Here is a 14,397-nt window from a genome sequence, read left to right as displayed (position 1 = left end):
TAGTAGATCTTGGTATCTCTGAAAGCATCTAGCTAAATAAATCTCTTGAATTTTACCAAATCAAGAACTGGACCACTCAGTATAAGTTAATTTGATTCAGATCATTAGACAACTCAGGCCAGGAATCCTGATTTCTCAATTTAACCAAACTCTACTGAAATTTTCTTTCACTGAATTAATTTTTTAAAAAGTAAGGGTAAATAGAGAACTTCAGGACACACAGATAGACATATTAGAACACCATACTGAGTGGCCAGATTATTATGATCTCAGAACGCATAATAATCTGGCCACTCACTGTATATCCTATATAATAGAAGGCTAATATGCAAATTGTCCCCTCGACCAGGAGTTCGACCAGCAGGCAGGCCAGCCAACTGCCCATGTCCCCTCCCCCTGGCCAGGCTGTCCAGACCCCACGCATGCACGAATTCATGCACCGGGTCTCTAATATATACATATATATATATACACTGAGTGGCCAGATTATTATGCATTCAGAGATCATAATAATCTGGCCACTCAGTGTATATCTAATATATAAAAGCCAGTGTCCATAATGACCAAAACGACCAAACAAACGGTCACCAGGAAGTGCCTGGAGCACCTCTCAGTCCCTCCCCTGTGGCCCACAGGCTCCTATCACAGCAAGTCTGGCGGCTGGCGGGTGGGCGGGGCTAGGCTGGTGTGAGGGGAGAGGCAGGGCCTGATCAGCAGCTGCCACAGAAGCTGCAGATCAGGCCCAGAGATAGGCCTGGAGAGAGAGAGAGAGCTGTCAGCAGGGCTGTTCTGGATTTCTCAGAAGAGCCAATGGCTGCCTAGGAGCCAACGGCAGCAGGGGAGGGCAGTTGGGGCATTAGGTAGGCAGGCAGGTGAATGGTTAGGAGGCAGTGGTCCTGGATTGTGAGAGGGATGTCCAACTGCCAGTTTAGGCTCCTGCAGGATTGGGCCTAAATTGGCAGTCGGACATCCCCCGAGGGGTCCCAGATTGGAAAGGGTGCAGGCCTGACTGAGGGTCACCCCACTTCGTGCATGGGCCTCTAGTTATAAAGATCTTTTTATAAAGATAAAAATAATAAATGGGGCTGGAGTATTTTTGTATTTACAACAAGAGAAGTGCATGTGTTACTTTAATAAAATTACTATAGGTGATAAATACTAAGCTACCTTATAATGTAGTCTCTTTCAATAATCCATGTGAATTTATGCACATTGGAAGGTCCATTTATCTTCAGAAGATATCCCAGATAACAAAAGAGCAGAAATTATAGAGAAGTTTTTGAAACTCGTCTCCTAAAGTTTCATGAACTCCGACTTTGAATTAATTTAAATCAATGGTCCCCTTTATATACTTCTTGCTCAGGAAATTGGGACTCAGGCAGAGATTGAGGGAATGCAAATGATATACATTCCTCCTTAAGTAAACCCACACATCTACTTGCTTCAAGAGAGTCATTTCTATTTCCACAGACTTTATTCAGTAAAGCAGCAGCATCAGGAGGAGGAAGACTTAAGTTATCTTTTAAAAAATGTGGTTATTCCCTTAAGAATTATAATCATGTAAGTCACAAGCCTGGAGGGCTTGTTAAACACCAATTTCTGGTTTGCTCATTCTGTAGATTTGGGTTCAGGCCCTAGAATTCACATTTCTAACAGGCTCTTTAGGGATGCTGCTGCTACTGATAGTGGGAGCTTCTTAAGAGTAACTGATTTGGGAGAATTGTCTTATCCAGGAAGTTGATTTCTCATAGAGATCCAATGCTTTAGGCTGGCTTTTGAGCTTCACTGGGTGGCTTCAACTTTCCAGTCTACATTACTGCTTCACTCTTGCAGACCTATTTTCTGACCTTTATATACATTGATCATTCTTATATCTCACTTCTTTTTTCTACTCAGCTTTCTTTCCCACCAACCTGAAGCCCCTCCCCTGAGCCTCTCCTCTGATAGAAAGTTATATACAACCCCAGGCCAGAAGAATCTAATTTTTCTCTAAACTCCAAGTGCTTATTATTTGTACTCATTTTTGGCACTACACACTTGATACATACCTGTCCCTACCTGTTTTTTTCTCCTTTCTCTTACCCCTTGCTCCCACGCCAATGTCCCAAGGCCTCACTCAAATGCTGCCCTTTACTTGAAGCTTCTCCTCTTGCCTCAGCTAGAAGGAATCTCTCTTTTGAATTTTCATGAACAGAAGACTTGATTTTCCCCTTTCTTTTGGTATTTCCTATGTGGGAGGCTATTCCTTACACATTTCATCACTGCCTTACCAACAAAAGCTCACTGTAAAGCTTTCCTGGATCCATTCTCCCAGAATAGATCTTTACTAGGTAGCCACAAACCTGCCAAAGTCTCTGTACAATGAATCACAGAAATTATCTTTATGGAAATTCTGTGCTTGCTTTATTGGGTGTAGAGGCCAATGGAAACTAGGTGACAGAGGTGCCCCTGTCCCTGATATTCTCAAAATCCCAATGTAAACAATGAAAGTACTAGATGGCTGAGTTCTCTACCAGGTGATTTTATGCCTCTAATTTTCCATTGAGTCTCTTCTATCATGACAGAGACCCTTCAGGAAGTACTATGGGGGCTAGATGAGTTGATTTTCACTTTTGTTGTTTCTTATCCAAATCTCTAAGTAGCACAGACTTTCAGAATTCCAAGGTATGAAGCTGGTTCTCCCTTCCACTCCATTTAGCCAAATACAAGAGTCTTTGGAGAAGAGGTAAAGTAATACCCCATCCCCCCATCACCTCACATCTTGTATACTACTGAAGAGGTGGAGAACATTCCCAGCTGTGAAATTCATTGACTTATACTCCTTTTTACCTAATTGTATACACATAATGAAGACTCAATATGTCATTGATATTTGCTTGGTAATTAGATGTCTTTTTCCTCCCAAATCTTTATCTTCACACTTATCCACATGATTTCTTAAAATATTTAAATTTGCAATGAATACTTAAGATCCAGTTTTCTATAAGTTGTCTGTAAATGACCATATGACTTTAAATTTTAACTCTTGTAAAATAGTTTAGAAACAGGTGTACAGCACCCCACTATTGGTAGTGAATGGGATTTTACTACCATCTGTCCTTTGTATTTCTCAAATTTCCATGTTTCTTCCCATCTGAGACTACACTAATTTGGTCTTGAAAACTAATAAAAATCTCCGAAGAAAATTCAATCCTTAATTATGTCTCTGGGGCTCAAAGCTTTTCTATTTGATGAAGAATTTGTCTTTTGCTTTCTAACTCAAGCTTCCCTGATTTGTTCTTAGTTAGGACTACTGAATAAAAAATAAGGGAGTATCCTTATATTCATCATAACACCTCCAATTGCGTGAAATAAAAAGTTTAATTCAAATTATTTAAGCAAAATATAATTTATTGATTTATATAATGAAAAGCATACAATATACAATTTCAGGAACATACAATTTCAGGAACAGTTGGAACTAGGGCCTTGTTCACTCTCATCCGGACTCAGTTTTTTTCATTTCTTAGCTCTTCCTTTACTGTGTTAGCTCCATTCTCAGGGAGGTATTAATCTCCACTCAAAAAAAAAAAATAAAAAATGGCCCCATCCAATTCCCAAAGCCAAAGAAGTGTCCTGAATTTATTTCATCAACTCTAATTGTGTCATTTTCTACTCCAGCACGATCTCTGTGTCCATGGAGAAAGAACATACTAAATTACAGGCCCACTCATAGGCAGTGGCCTGAGTCAGCTCTGCATTAGCTGATGGGGGTGGGGGACACAGAGTTATTCTGCAAGGATATACAAGGTGCGCTGACTGGAATAAAGCCAAAGGTTTCAGGAAAAGCAAAATGACGAAGTTCCTTTATATTCCACTTTTTAAAGCGATGGTGACAATGATCAAAAAGGAGAGGGCAGCAATAACTACAGGAGCAGGGATGCACTTTTTGCTGGAAGCTGTAAAAACAAACAGAGTTAGAGATATTTTAGGTAGCAGAGATTGAAAAAAAGCTATTTAATTTCTTCTTTGATTCATTTTTTAAGTTAGATAATTTATAATAAAAGTATTTAAAGTTAGCTACTTTGAAAAAAGTACTCTCAGATATTTATAATTAACATAACTCAGCTTATATATTTTGTAGATGATGAAAAGAGGCACCAAGAGGTTAAGAGATTTATTTCAAGTTACCAAGCTGGTTGGTGGTAGAGATCTCCTGATTTTCCGTCTTTATTATTATCAGCATCCTTATCATCCCCATCTTACTTATCATCTTCATCACCATTATGAAAGCTAACATTAAGTAATTTATTCTGTGTTGGAATCTGTTTTAAGCACTTGCTATAAATTAACTCATTTAATCCTCATAACAATCCTTTATTTGTGTTATCCTCATAAAACTGTGACACAGAAATGTCAAGACACCAAATGTTTTGGACTGCAGCTGGGAACACAAGCTAAGCTAGCCAGTTGCTAGACTGAACTGTGTTTTAATATGGAGAGGAGACTCTAGGCAGTGCCCTTAATTCTTGCCCTGCTGAAGACAAGACTGAACTTTTTCCATGGTGGGATGGAGGGATATTGGAAACCCAGGGGTTTAATTTCATGGAAATAAAGATCATTCATCCTCCCATGCCAGTCTCAAGAAATTCCTTTCCTTGTGACATCACAAGAACTCTACTTCCACTGGTAACAGATGGGGACAAAGTGGGAACCCCACCAATAACACTTTGTTTCTATTCTTACTGTAAATATTACTGAAGTACACATCTGCTCCATTGAACTATTATCCCACTTCCATATCCACAATACTTTCCTGGAGTTTTTCAGTTGTGTTTGTTGCTATTAACATTTCCTCTAGGCAAGCAATGCCTCAATTTTATAAATGAAGGAACAGGCTCAGACTTCGTCGTTTACATATCTACTAACATATGCCCAGTTCTTACTGGCTCAGAAGCCTATTTTCTTTTTTAAATATATTTTTATTGATTTCAGAGAGGAAGGGAGAGGGAGAGAGAGAGAGAGAGAGAAACATCAATGATGAGAGAGAGTCATTGATTGGCTGCCTCCTGCGTGCCCCACACTGGGGACTGAGCCCACAACCTAGGCATGTGCCCTTGGCCAGAATTGAACTTGAGACCTTTCAGTCCATAGGCTGTTGCTCTATCCACTGAGCCAAACCAGCTAGGGCCAGAAGTCTTATTTTCTTTCCACTGCCATGTGCTCTCCTAGATTCATTCAATCACATGCTCATTCTTTCATCCAGTTGTCTGAGATAGACATTCTACTTCAAGGTGAATGTGATGCCAAAATAGGTAAAACTAATTTGAGAAAATTAAAGCCCAGAGTAAAAGAAAGCAGGAAATAGAAAGTTAATAAAATAAAATAAATAATAATAATAATGGTAATAGTAGTGAAAACATTTTGAGTACTTACATGTGTCAGATACTATTCTAAATGTGTTTATTCCTCAGAATCAAATAAGGTAGGCTTTATTTAAAAATTTATTTCTATTTTACCTGTAAAGAAACAGGCACAGACTAAGCCATTTGCCCATGTTTTCACTGCTGGCAACTACAATTGACTATTTTTTCTATAAACATGCTTAAGAATTTTGATTATGTTAAACATTTTAACAAATAAATCCCTCTCCTTTGTGAATTCAGTAATACAGAACAGAGCATGTATTTGTGTGTCTACAGATTTTTGGCACAGATTATTTTGCTGAAGAAGCAACATTTAAGGGCAAATAACTAACACACACTAGCCTGCCAAATAGTTTGAGTCTTTCCATGGGTCTGAAAACATCTGTTTCTATAGTAACCAGTATAGGCCATGTGAGGAGAGAATTAGAAGGGAAAGCTATTAGTTTAGAATGTCTTAAACAACTTTTCATTTGCAAATTCACTCCCTAAATAGATTATGCTACTAATTTGACCCCTCAACTCTCTGAAGGCAACAGATTCATGGGAACTCTTTGAACTTGAGAACTGCAGTTGCAAGTTAACAGAACCAATTTTGAAATACACTGAAGGGCTGGAATACTCTTTAATCTATTGTCTCTTCATTGGGAGAATTACAGTGTTCTGGCTGGCTAGTTTTAAATGTGTTCATGTTGGCTTTCAAATATCATGTCTTCCAAGTTAAGAGGGAACAAGAGAGGAAGCATAAGTTGCTGGCTCATAGGGACTTTTTGGGACATAGAATAGCTTATGGCTTCTGCTAGTAAAAAAAAAATGAAAAGGACAAGAAACAGTCTCCTGAGATGGTTCCAGTTTCATGAGGAATTGGATATAAGTACTCTAGAACACCACCTGTGAGTTCTCTAGGCTGAGGCGAATCACACAGTCCAGATGACTAGGAGAAAGCAGTTACCTAGAAAATTAGGAACATGTCACCCCAAAATATGCCTCTTTGGCATGATGATTATTTTGAGCTGAAGGCAATCAAGGCCAGCAGATTCAGGAAAAGCTTTTTACCTCCCCCTTAACTGCCTAAAAGAATTTAGAGGTTCCTGTAAAGGAAGAGAGCTACTACCAGAGATAACCTTTTATATCAGAGAGACTTATCTAAATGGCAGGGTAAACATTGGCTTTCCAAAATATTTACTCTTCTCATCTTCCTATGAATTGTCTTCCTCCCTTTTGAAGCCCAGACCCCCATTCCTTTCTTTAGCTCAGGAACGTTATAAACTTCAGTTGACTAACTGCCTTGGAGTCTTATATTTTTATGGAGCTCCTGTATGTATAAAATTATTATTTTTCTTGTTAATCTGTCTTTTCATTATGGTGGGAGAGGGTGGGTCTCAGCCAAGAACCTAGAAGAGTAGAGGGAAAATTATTTTTCTTCTCCTACAGCACATTGATCTCAGTCCATCCCAGCGAAAGACTCCCAGACCAGAAAACACATAATTTCCCTCCTCCCATTGTTCATGTTTGGATCAATCCAATACTGCTCCAGGATGTTGGGATAAATAGAGTATTATTTATCAGTTGACAGAAATGACTTTAAGAAAATTCTCAGATATAACTTACTCATTGAGAAAAACACATTGCAGTTAATAGCTGAAAGTATTTTGAAGCCAATCAAAACCCTCCTCTTTTTTTTCTTTTTTTTTAGTAGACTAGGTGGATATTTGTTGTGTCCATTCCAAGTGTATATAGTTTTTTTTTTTGTCTTCAACTAAAGTGATTGTGCTAATTAGCACAATGGAAATTGAGGCTTAGATAAGGTGGAACAGAGGATGGAGCTGCCTTCTCTGCACACACAAAAGTACCAAGTAACATACCTGATGTTTAAATAATGGTTGTAGTTGCTCACTGCAGAAAGTTATTCATTCTTTCTGGGGAAATGAGGAAGACTTCCTAGTAGAGGACTATAGGGAACTTGAAGTAGGAATGGGGGTTTTCAGTGAGAGATATAAACAAGTGGAAGAATATACCATGTTCATGGATTGGTAGAATTAGCATCATTAATATGTCCACACGATTCAATGCAACCCCTATTAAAATACCAACAGCATATTTACAGATCTAGAACAAATACTCCAAAAATTTATATATTGTCAATATCCATGACAATCTTGAGAAAGAAGAACAAAGTTAAAGAAATCACAATACCAGATATCAAATTATACTACAAAGCTGCCATAATCAAAACCGCCTGGTACTGGCACAAGAACAGACATATAGATCAATGGAACAGAACAGAGACCCCAGAAACTGACCCAAGCCATTATGCTCAGTTAACATTTGACAAAGGAGGCAAGAACATACAATGGAGTCAAGACAGTCTCTTCAATAAATGGTGTTGGTATAACTGGATGTGTACATACAAAAAAAAAATCAACAAAGTGCAAAGGGAGCCCACTGTATGGGAGAACATATTTACCAATGATACATCTGGTAAGGCTTTAATTTCCAAAATATATAAAAAATTCATGCAGCTTAACAAAAGGAAGAAAACAATTCAATGAAAAAATGAGCAAAGGACCTAAATAGACAATTCTCCAAAGTGGACATACAAATGGCCAAAAAGACATGAAAAATTGCTCAACGTCATTAATCATCAGAGAGATGCAAATTAAAATGACAATGAGGTATCACCTCACACCTTCCAGAATGGCTACCATCAACAAATCAACAAATGACAAGTGCTGGCAAAGATGTGGAGTAAAGGGAACCCTAGTGCACTGCCGATGGGAATGCAGACTGGTGCAGCCACTGTGGAAAACAGTATTGAGGTTCCTCAAAAAATTAAAAATGGAACTGCCTTTTGACCCAGCAAGACTACTTCTGGAACTATATCCTAAGAATCCAGGAACACCCATCAGAAAGAATATATGCACCCCTATGTTCACAGCAGCACAATTTACAATAGCTAAAATCTGGAAACAGTCCAGGTACTCATCAGTAGATGAGTGGATAAAACAGCTGTGGTACATTTACACTATGGAATACTATGCAGCTGTAAAAAAGAAGGAACTCTTACCCTTTGAGACAGCATGGAGGTATCTGGAGAATATTATGCTAAGAGAAATAAGCTAGTCAAAGAAAGACAAGTCTCACAGGATGTCATATGTAGAATATTATGAACAAAGTAAACTGATGAATGAAATAGATCCAGAGACATGGAAGCATGGAACAGACCAACAAATCTCTGAGAGAAGGCAGGGGTGGGTGGTGGGGGGTGGGGAGAGATTCGCTAAAGAACTTACATGCATATATGCATAACCCATGGACACAGACAATAGTGTGGTGAAGGTATGGGGATGGGGTGGGGGTGGGTTGAAGGCGGGTTCATTGGGGGCGGAGAGGGAAGGGGGACATTTGTAATACTTTCATCAATAAAGATACATTTAAAAAAAAAGAGTAAACAACTGCACATGTGGATAAGAACATTCCCCTTCCCTCTAAATCAAATAGGGCACAGCATTTGCTACATAACTATTACTCTGTGAATTGACTATGGCTGGCAACATACAAAGATAAAATGGAATCAGCCATGTGTTTTTCTAAAAAAAGAGCTTAACAATATTTTTTTTTGGTATTGTGGTATCTCTAACTTCTCCTGCTTCAATTCATTTCCCCCAGTATCATCAGAGCTCTTGCTAAAGTATTGATCTAAATGATGCTCCCTCCATTCCTTAAAAACTTCTAGTGTCTTCTCATTACCTACATACAGCATGCAGTTCAAAGGTCCTGGGCATGGAATACATGAGTTTTTATAGTTGGTCTCCCTCAGAACTCTCCTGATCCACTCACTCTCTTACTCTCTTTCTATTCCCAATCCTTTTCTATGTCCTGCACATCCTACATTGCAGCCGTCCAGAATTCTGGAGATTCCCTGAAGTCACTAGGCTATTTTAAATCTCTGTGATGTAGTATATACTGTTTTGTGCTTGAAATGACTCTTCCTTTCTCCTCTCACTGAAAACCCCCATTCCCCGTGGTCCTCTACTATGAAGTCTTCCCCACTTTCCCCAGAGAGAATGAATAGCTTCCTACAGTGAGCAGCTACAGCCATTGTTTAAACATTGGGTGTGTTACTTTGTACTTTTGTGTGTAGATATTTGTTCATATTTCCATTTCTCATTGGACTTAAAATCTTCCTAGTATAGTAGTTCTGCTTTATTCCTGTTATATTGCCTGGGGCCGCCTAGGCCAGTTCCTGGAACACAGAAGACACGTGATAGATAAGAGTGAATGAATGAGTCATGCCTCCTGCTTTACTTGTAGCACTCCTTATTTATGAAATGATCATAACAAAAACGTGAGTTTGAGGGAGAAGATAAAGACGCTATATTTTATGGACTATCTTTTCCAGTAGAGGTTTACTCTCTCATCTAGAATGCCCCCTATATTAGTGCCATTGCAGAAATGTATTTTCCTAGAGGTAGTTAAAGAGAAAGAAGAGAGGAGAAACCAATAAATCAGACTGCCCCCCTCCCCAATCTGTCAGTTCCATCATTATAGAAGGCTGATTTCTCTGTTCTTGGCCTTTAAAAGAATAATAGCCTGTGATTCTGATGAGAGTGAATTCAATTTAAATCAATAATAATACCTTTTAGCAGCTGACAGTTATATGTGCTCAGATTTCCAGTTGACCTCAATTGCAACCAATTTCCTCTTGGGTGGTAGCTCATATTTACAACTTCAAACAACTCATAGGGAGGGACCAGAACCTCTTCCCTGAGAGAGAAGTCTTGTACAGGTGCACCCAGGCAGGTAAATATGGTAAATAGAGTTTGGTTCCCAGACTCCTGTGCCTCTTTTCTTAGGAGGGAGGTGGGCAGGAATTGACCAAATCGAAGGGTGGCACCTATGTAGGCTTTCAAGTAGAAATCGGCCTCATGATGCACTTGGTAGCACAGAGAATCATTCTTCATGGCAATCCCTTTCCTCAGCAGCTGGATTGCTGAGGTCAGGTAGTAATGTAGATATTTGAAATGGAATGAGTGTTTATACTGCCATGGAGACCTGGCAGCGCTGGCCATGGCTTTAGTGAATTCAGAGCGCACATTGTTGTTCAATGTGTAAACCAAGATGGCCACAGCATGTGTGATCGTCATGTTCTTAGGGAGAGCTTTAGCTCGGTTTAGCCAGGTTAAATGGGCACTGTTCCAGGCCTTGTAATAATTTGTCTGGGCTTCTAGTTCTTCTGTGACGTAATCCCCTTGACTTAGCTCCTCCATGACCTGTTGGCTGCAGCCTTGGTATTGATCGTCAAAGGAATCTGGTGCCAAGTCAAAGTTGATTTTAATTGCAGCCTATAAGAAAAGAAAAATCTTGATTATAATTTTTCCAATCAGATGATGAATCTGATAGCAGATTTTCTATACTCTATAAGACCATCTTCTCAAAACCAGTATTTGCTGAAGTAAGTTTCACTTATAATCATTACACTGCTCCTGTCCTTCCTATATCAGTGGCCTGTGTTAGAGATTGAGTTTGTTTCGATACATATCACTGAAAGCTCAAAAATGCGCATCTCCCCAATCAGAGCCATTGATCTTGTTTGTATCACCAAAATCATGGTATTTTTTTATTTTTGCACATTGGCTATGTTGAAGAAAAGAATTAATAACCTTAAAGTTTAGTTTTAGTTTCTATTTCATCTACTGACCTCCTTCATATTTCCTCATGGGTGTTTAAAGAACTACCTCTTTTATACATACCTAAAGCTATATTAAGCCTTTGAAGTTTATTTAATAAAAGACTTAAGTGATGAATAAAGTTGGGTCCTCCAGGGGATTCCCAGTAAATTATAGCCCTCTCCCCTATTCAGTTTCTGTAAAAAAAAAATGAGAAAAAAGGAGCAAATATGAAGGCTAAAATATCATTTGCATTTATGAATCATGTCATGTTGGGGCTCACATCTTTAGATCTGATGGCGAGTGGGCTTGTTAGAAATAAACCCCAGAATGAGGCAGGCTTGCCCACGCAGCTGTAGGGAGTGCTGAATTGCAGCCTACCCTGGTGTGATTCCTTTCATGGAGAAACACAGAACTCCTGGCCTTTGCTGTCAGGCCAGCTCCCGGAGGAAGAAAAGCAGAGTCAAAGTCAGCATACCCAACTTTCCTTCCTTATGTTACCAATCAAGTAAATTTTCCCACCTCCCGTAGTGGAGTGAGTAAAGAGTGGACAGTGGTCGGGAGTGTGCCTAGCAAAGTTCCAGGAGTGGGCAAAACACATTTTCTAATGGGGATCCAATTGAATATTACGTATTGATACCTAGTGCATATTAAACTAAGATTATAGTTTGAATATAAGTTCACTAAATGCCATTAGCCCATCATGCAGAGCCATATTTCCATGATCTAAATCCCAAGATCTTTCCTGCTTGACAAAGCAATGATGCTTTTCTAATGAACTGTACTCATTAAGGAATATATTAAGAAATACAATTCCATCTAGTCAATATCAAAGATTTGAGGCTGAAACTAAAAAAAACATACCATTTGGTATTTTTACTGTTATTTATGTTAAACCATCTAGTTGTTATAAATTAGAAAAAAATTTTAAGACTGCTTAAATAATTTCAACCAATAACTCTTTATAGCAACTTTACAAGTAAATCTAGAGAATCTATTTAAGCCAAAACAACAACAACAAATCAATAATACCACATTTTGTCAAATCCTTCTTATGGTAAACTCTAAAAATTCATTATATTACTAGATGTCAACTATGTAGTCAGTTATTTTTTAATATTAGGTTGTTTTTCCTTAGGTGGAACTTTAAATTATAATACTTCTTTTGAATTGATCCATATGATACAGTCAAAAGGCACATAGACTTGGCTAATTTTGCATTATTTGTCCTACAAAAACAGTTTTACTTAAATTTTGTGGAGAATCCAGAAAATAATGCCATACCTCTAGCATCCATGTCAGGTTTATAAACTAAAGAATTACACAATTTCAAATAATTTTTTCCACACTCTTCGCCAGCAAAACTTACCATGTCTGAATGAAATCAGATCCACAGTGCCTAACGGCCATTGAAAGGTCACCAGGAGAACGCTCTATTGGAGCTTTAATCAGAGAGAGACCACCTCCTCAATTATGCTCCACCTGGGAACTCACCGTGGGTCTCTGCAGGCCAGCAAACAGCAGCAGGAGAGGAAGCTGTGCTCGGAGGAGCCAGATTCCTGTCGCAGGAGCTGCCGTTATTGGGAGTAAAATCTTCCTGCATCTGTTGGTCAAGGGGCAGCATTTGTTTGAGTTAAACGTACTTCTTCCATCTTGTAGCTTCATGCTGAAATGAGTTCTCCCAATTTTTCCTTCAGCCTCTTCTTTTTTTTTCTTTTTTTCCTTTGAGCTTTTCTATGCGAGTCTCAGCAAGACCCTTCCTTGCTAATGTTTATGTCAAGACTTCTGTTGACCACCACCAACTAGCAGTTTTTCCGAGGGAAGAGATCAACTCCAACATCGCATTGCAAAACTGAAATATCTGACTCGTGCACTAAGCAAGGAGTTCTAAAGTAATTGGCAGTTTCCAATAGGGGGGAAAAAAAACCACAGAACAACAACACAAAACCCAACCCTTATCTAATCTGTATGCAGAGGAATTCGAAAGGCATGTTGAAGGTCAGGCTCTGCAGCTCAACCTCAACTTGCTCAGGGAGGCAGAAGGCACACACCGTACAGTGCTTGGGGCCAAGTGTTATGATCCTGAGCCGCAGGCTTTCCCTGGGAGTGATATGATTGGCTCGTGCAGGTGGTTGGGAGGATGCCACCTCAAGATGGGCCTATGTCCACCCCATCTGGTGCTGCTGATAGGCCCTGCCCAGAGGGGGCTGTCAAAAAGCAGCGAGCCTTTTAGGATTACTGTGCCAAAGAGGGCTGTCTTTGCTGTTTTTCCACAGCACCTTTGAAACTCTCCAAATCAGAAATTATACCTGTTGGGGTGATAGGTCTTCCTATCAGGGAAGGCATCAGATCCTCCATCCATACCACTTCAGTCTGTAGTGAATCCTAATGACTGTCAGAAGACAGCCTCTGAAGAGCTGACACCAATCAAAAGCAGGTTCCAGTGCTAAGTTAACCCAGCACTGGTGCCCCAATAAACAGTCTCTCCTAGGCGCTTCCCTTTCTGATCTGAACATCCTTCCTCTATTCCCAATCTTCGTTTTTCGTGCAAATCTTTTCCATTCACACTTCCTGATTCATTATTTTACTGCAAAGGAAAACTTAATTCTGTTCTTGGAAATTCTGGTATTTCTTAAAGCACCTTTAATTTATTTATTTATTGATTTAGAGAGAGAGGGAGAGAGAGGGAGAGAGAGGGAGAGAAAAACATGAGTTTGTTGTTCCACTTATTTATGCATTCATGGGTTGATTCTTGTATGTGCAGGATCAAACCTGCAACCCTGGCGTATTGGGACACGCTAAGCAACTGAATTACCCTGGCAGGGCTACCCTAAAATATTTTTTAATCTAAATGTTTTGATGATCACAGTAGTTCTGTCTCATTACAAAAGTTCAGGCTATCTAGAAAACAGAATTAGTCATAACCCATAGCTTGGAGAAAGGTATTATTTAGATTTGGCTTTGGGCACGTGCATACACACACACACACACACACACACACACACACACACACACACACATTCTATGACTGATATAATATAGTTTGCAATTTTGCATACTGTTTATTCCCTTAATATTTTAATGTAAGCATGTTCCCATATAATTTAATACTTACTGAAAATCTAATTTTTATGGTTGCACAATATTCCACCATAAGTGCTACCATGCAATCGAATATGGGGTGGATCCATGGATGATGCTGTTTCAGAAGCAGATTGATTAGTGAGTAGAACATGGACTCTTGAGAAATATCTCAGTTCAATTCCTGGCTCTACTACTCCCTAATATTTGACCATGGGCAAGGCCCTTAACCTCTCTGTTCCTCA

The 14,397-nt window shown here is 39.1% G+C and overlaps 1 protein-coding gene across 2 annotated transcripts; it reads right to left on the bottom strand.

Moving 5' to 3' along the window:
* Nucleotides 1–3,375: 3,375 nt before the first annotated feature.
* ART4 (ADP-ribosyltransferase 4 (inactive) (Dombrock blood group)) lies at nucleotides 3,376–13,109 on the bottom strand. 2 transcript variants are annotated; one of them, XM_054719247.1, is made up of 3 exons: nucleotides 12,566–13,109; nucleotides 10,042–10,747; nucleotides 3,376–3,938 (listed from the first exon to the last, which is right to left on the bottom strand). In XM_054719247.1, the coding sequence occupies exons 1-3, from the start codon at nucleotides 12,734–12,736 to the stop codon at nucleotides 3,847–3,849; spliced, it is 969 nt and encodes a 322-aa protein (XP_054575222.1). In that variant the 5' UTR covers nucleotides 12,737–13,109; the 3' UTR covers nucleotides 3,376–3,846. The 2 variants fall into 2 exon arrangements, with proteins under 2 accessions (XP_054575222.1, XP_054575223.1); XM_054719248.1 differs by lacking the exon at nucleotides 12,566–13,109 and adding an exon at nucleotides 12,441–12,559.
* Between the last annotated feature and the right edge of the window lie 1,288 nt (nucleotides 13,110–14,397).

The sequence above is a fragment of the Eptesicus fuscus genome, chromosome 7 (assembly GCF_027574615.1).
Source record: "Eptesicus fuscus isolate TK198812 chromosome 7, DD_ASM_mEF_20220401, whole genome shotgun sequence".
Lineage (NCBI taxonomy): Eukaryota > Metazoa > Chordata > Mammalia > Chiroptera > Vespertilionidae > Eptesicus > Eptesicus fuscus.
This window is presented reverse-complemented; position numbering and strand designations above follow the sequence as displayed.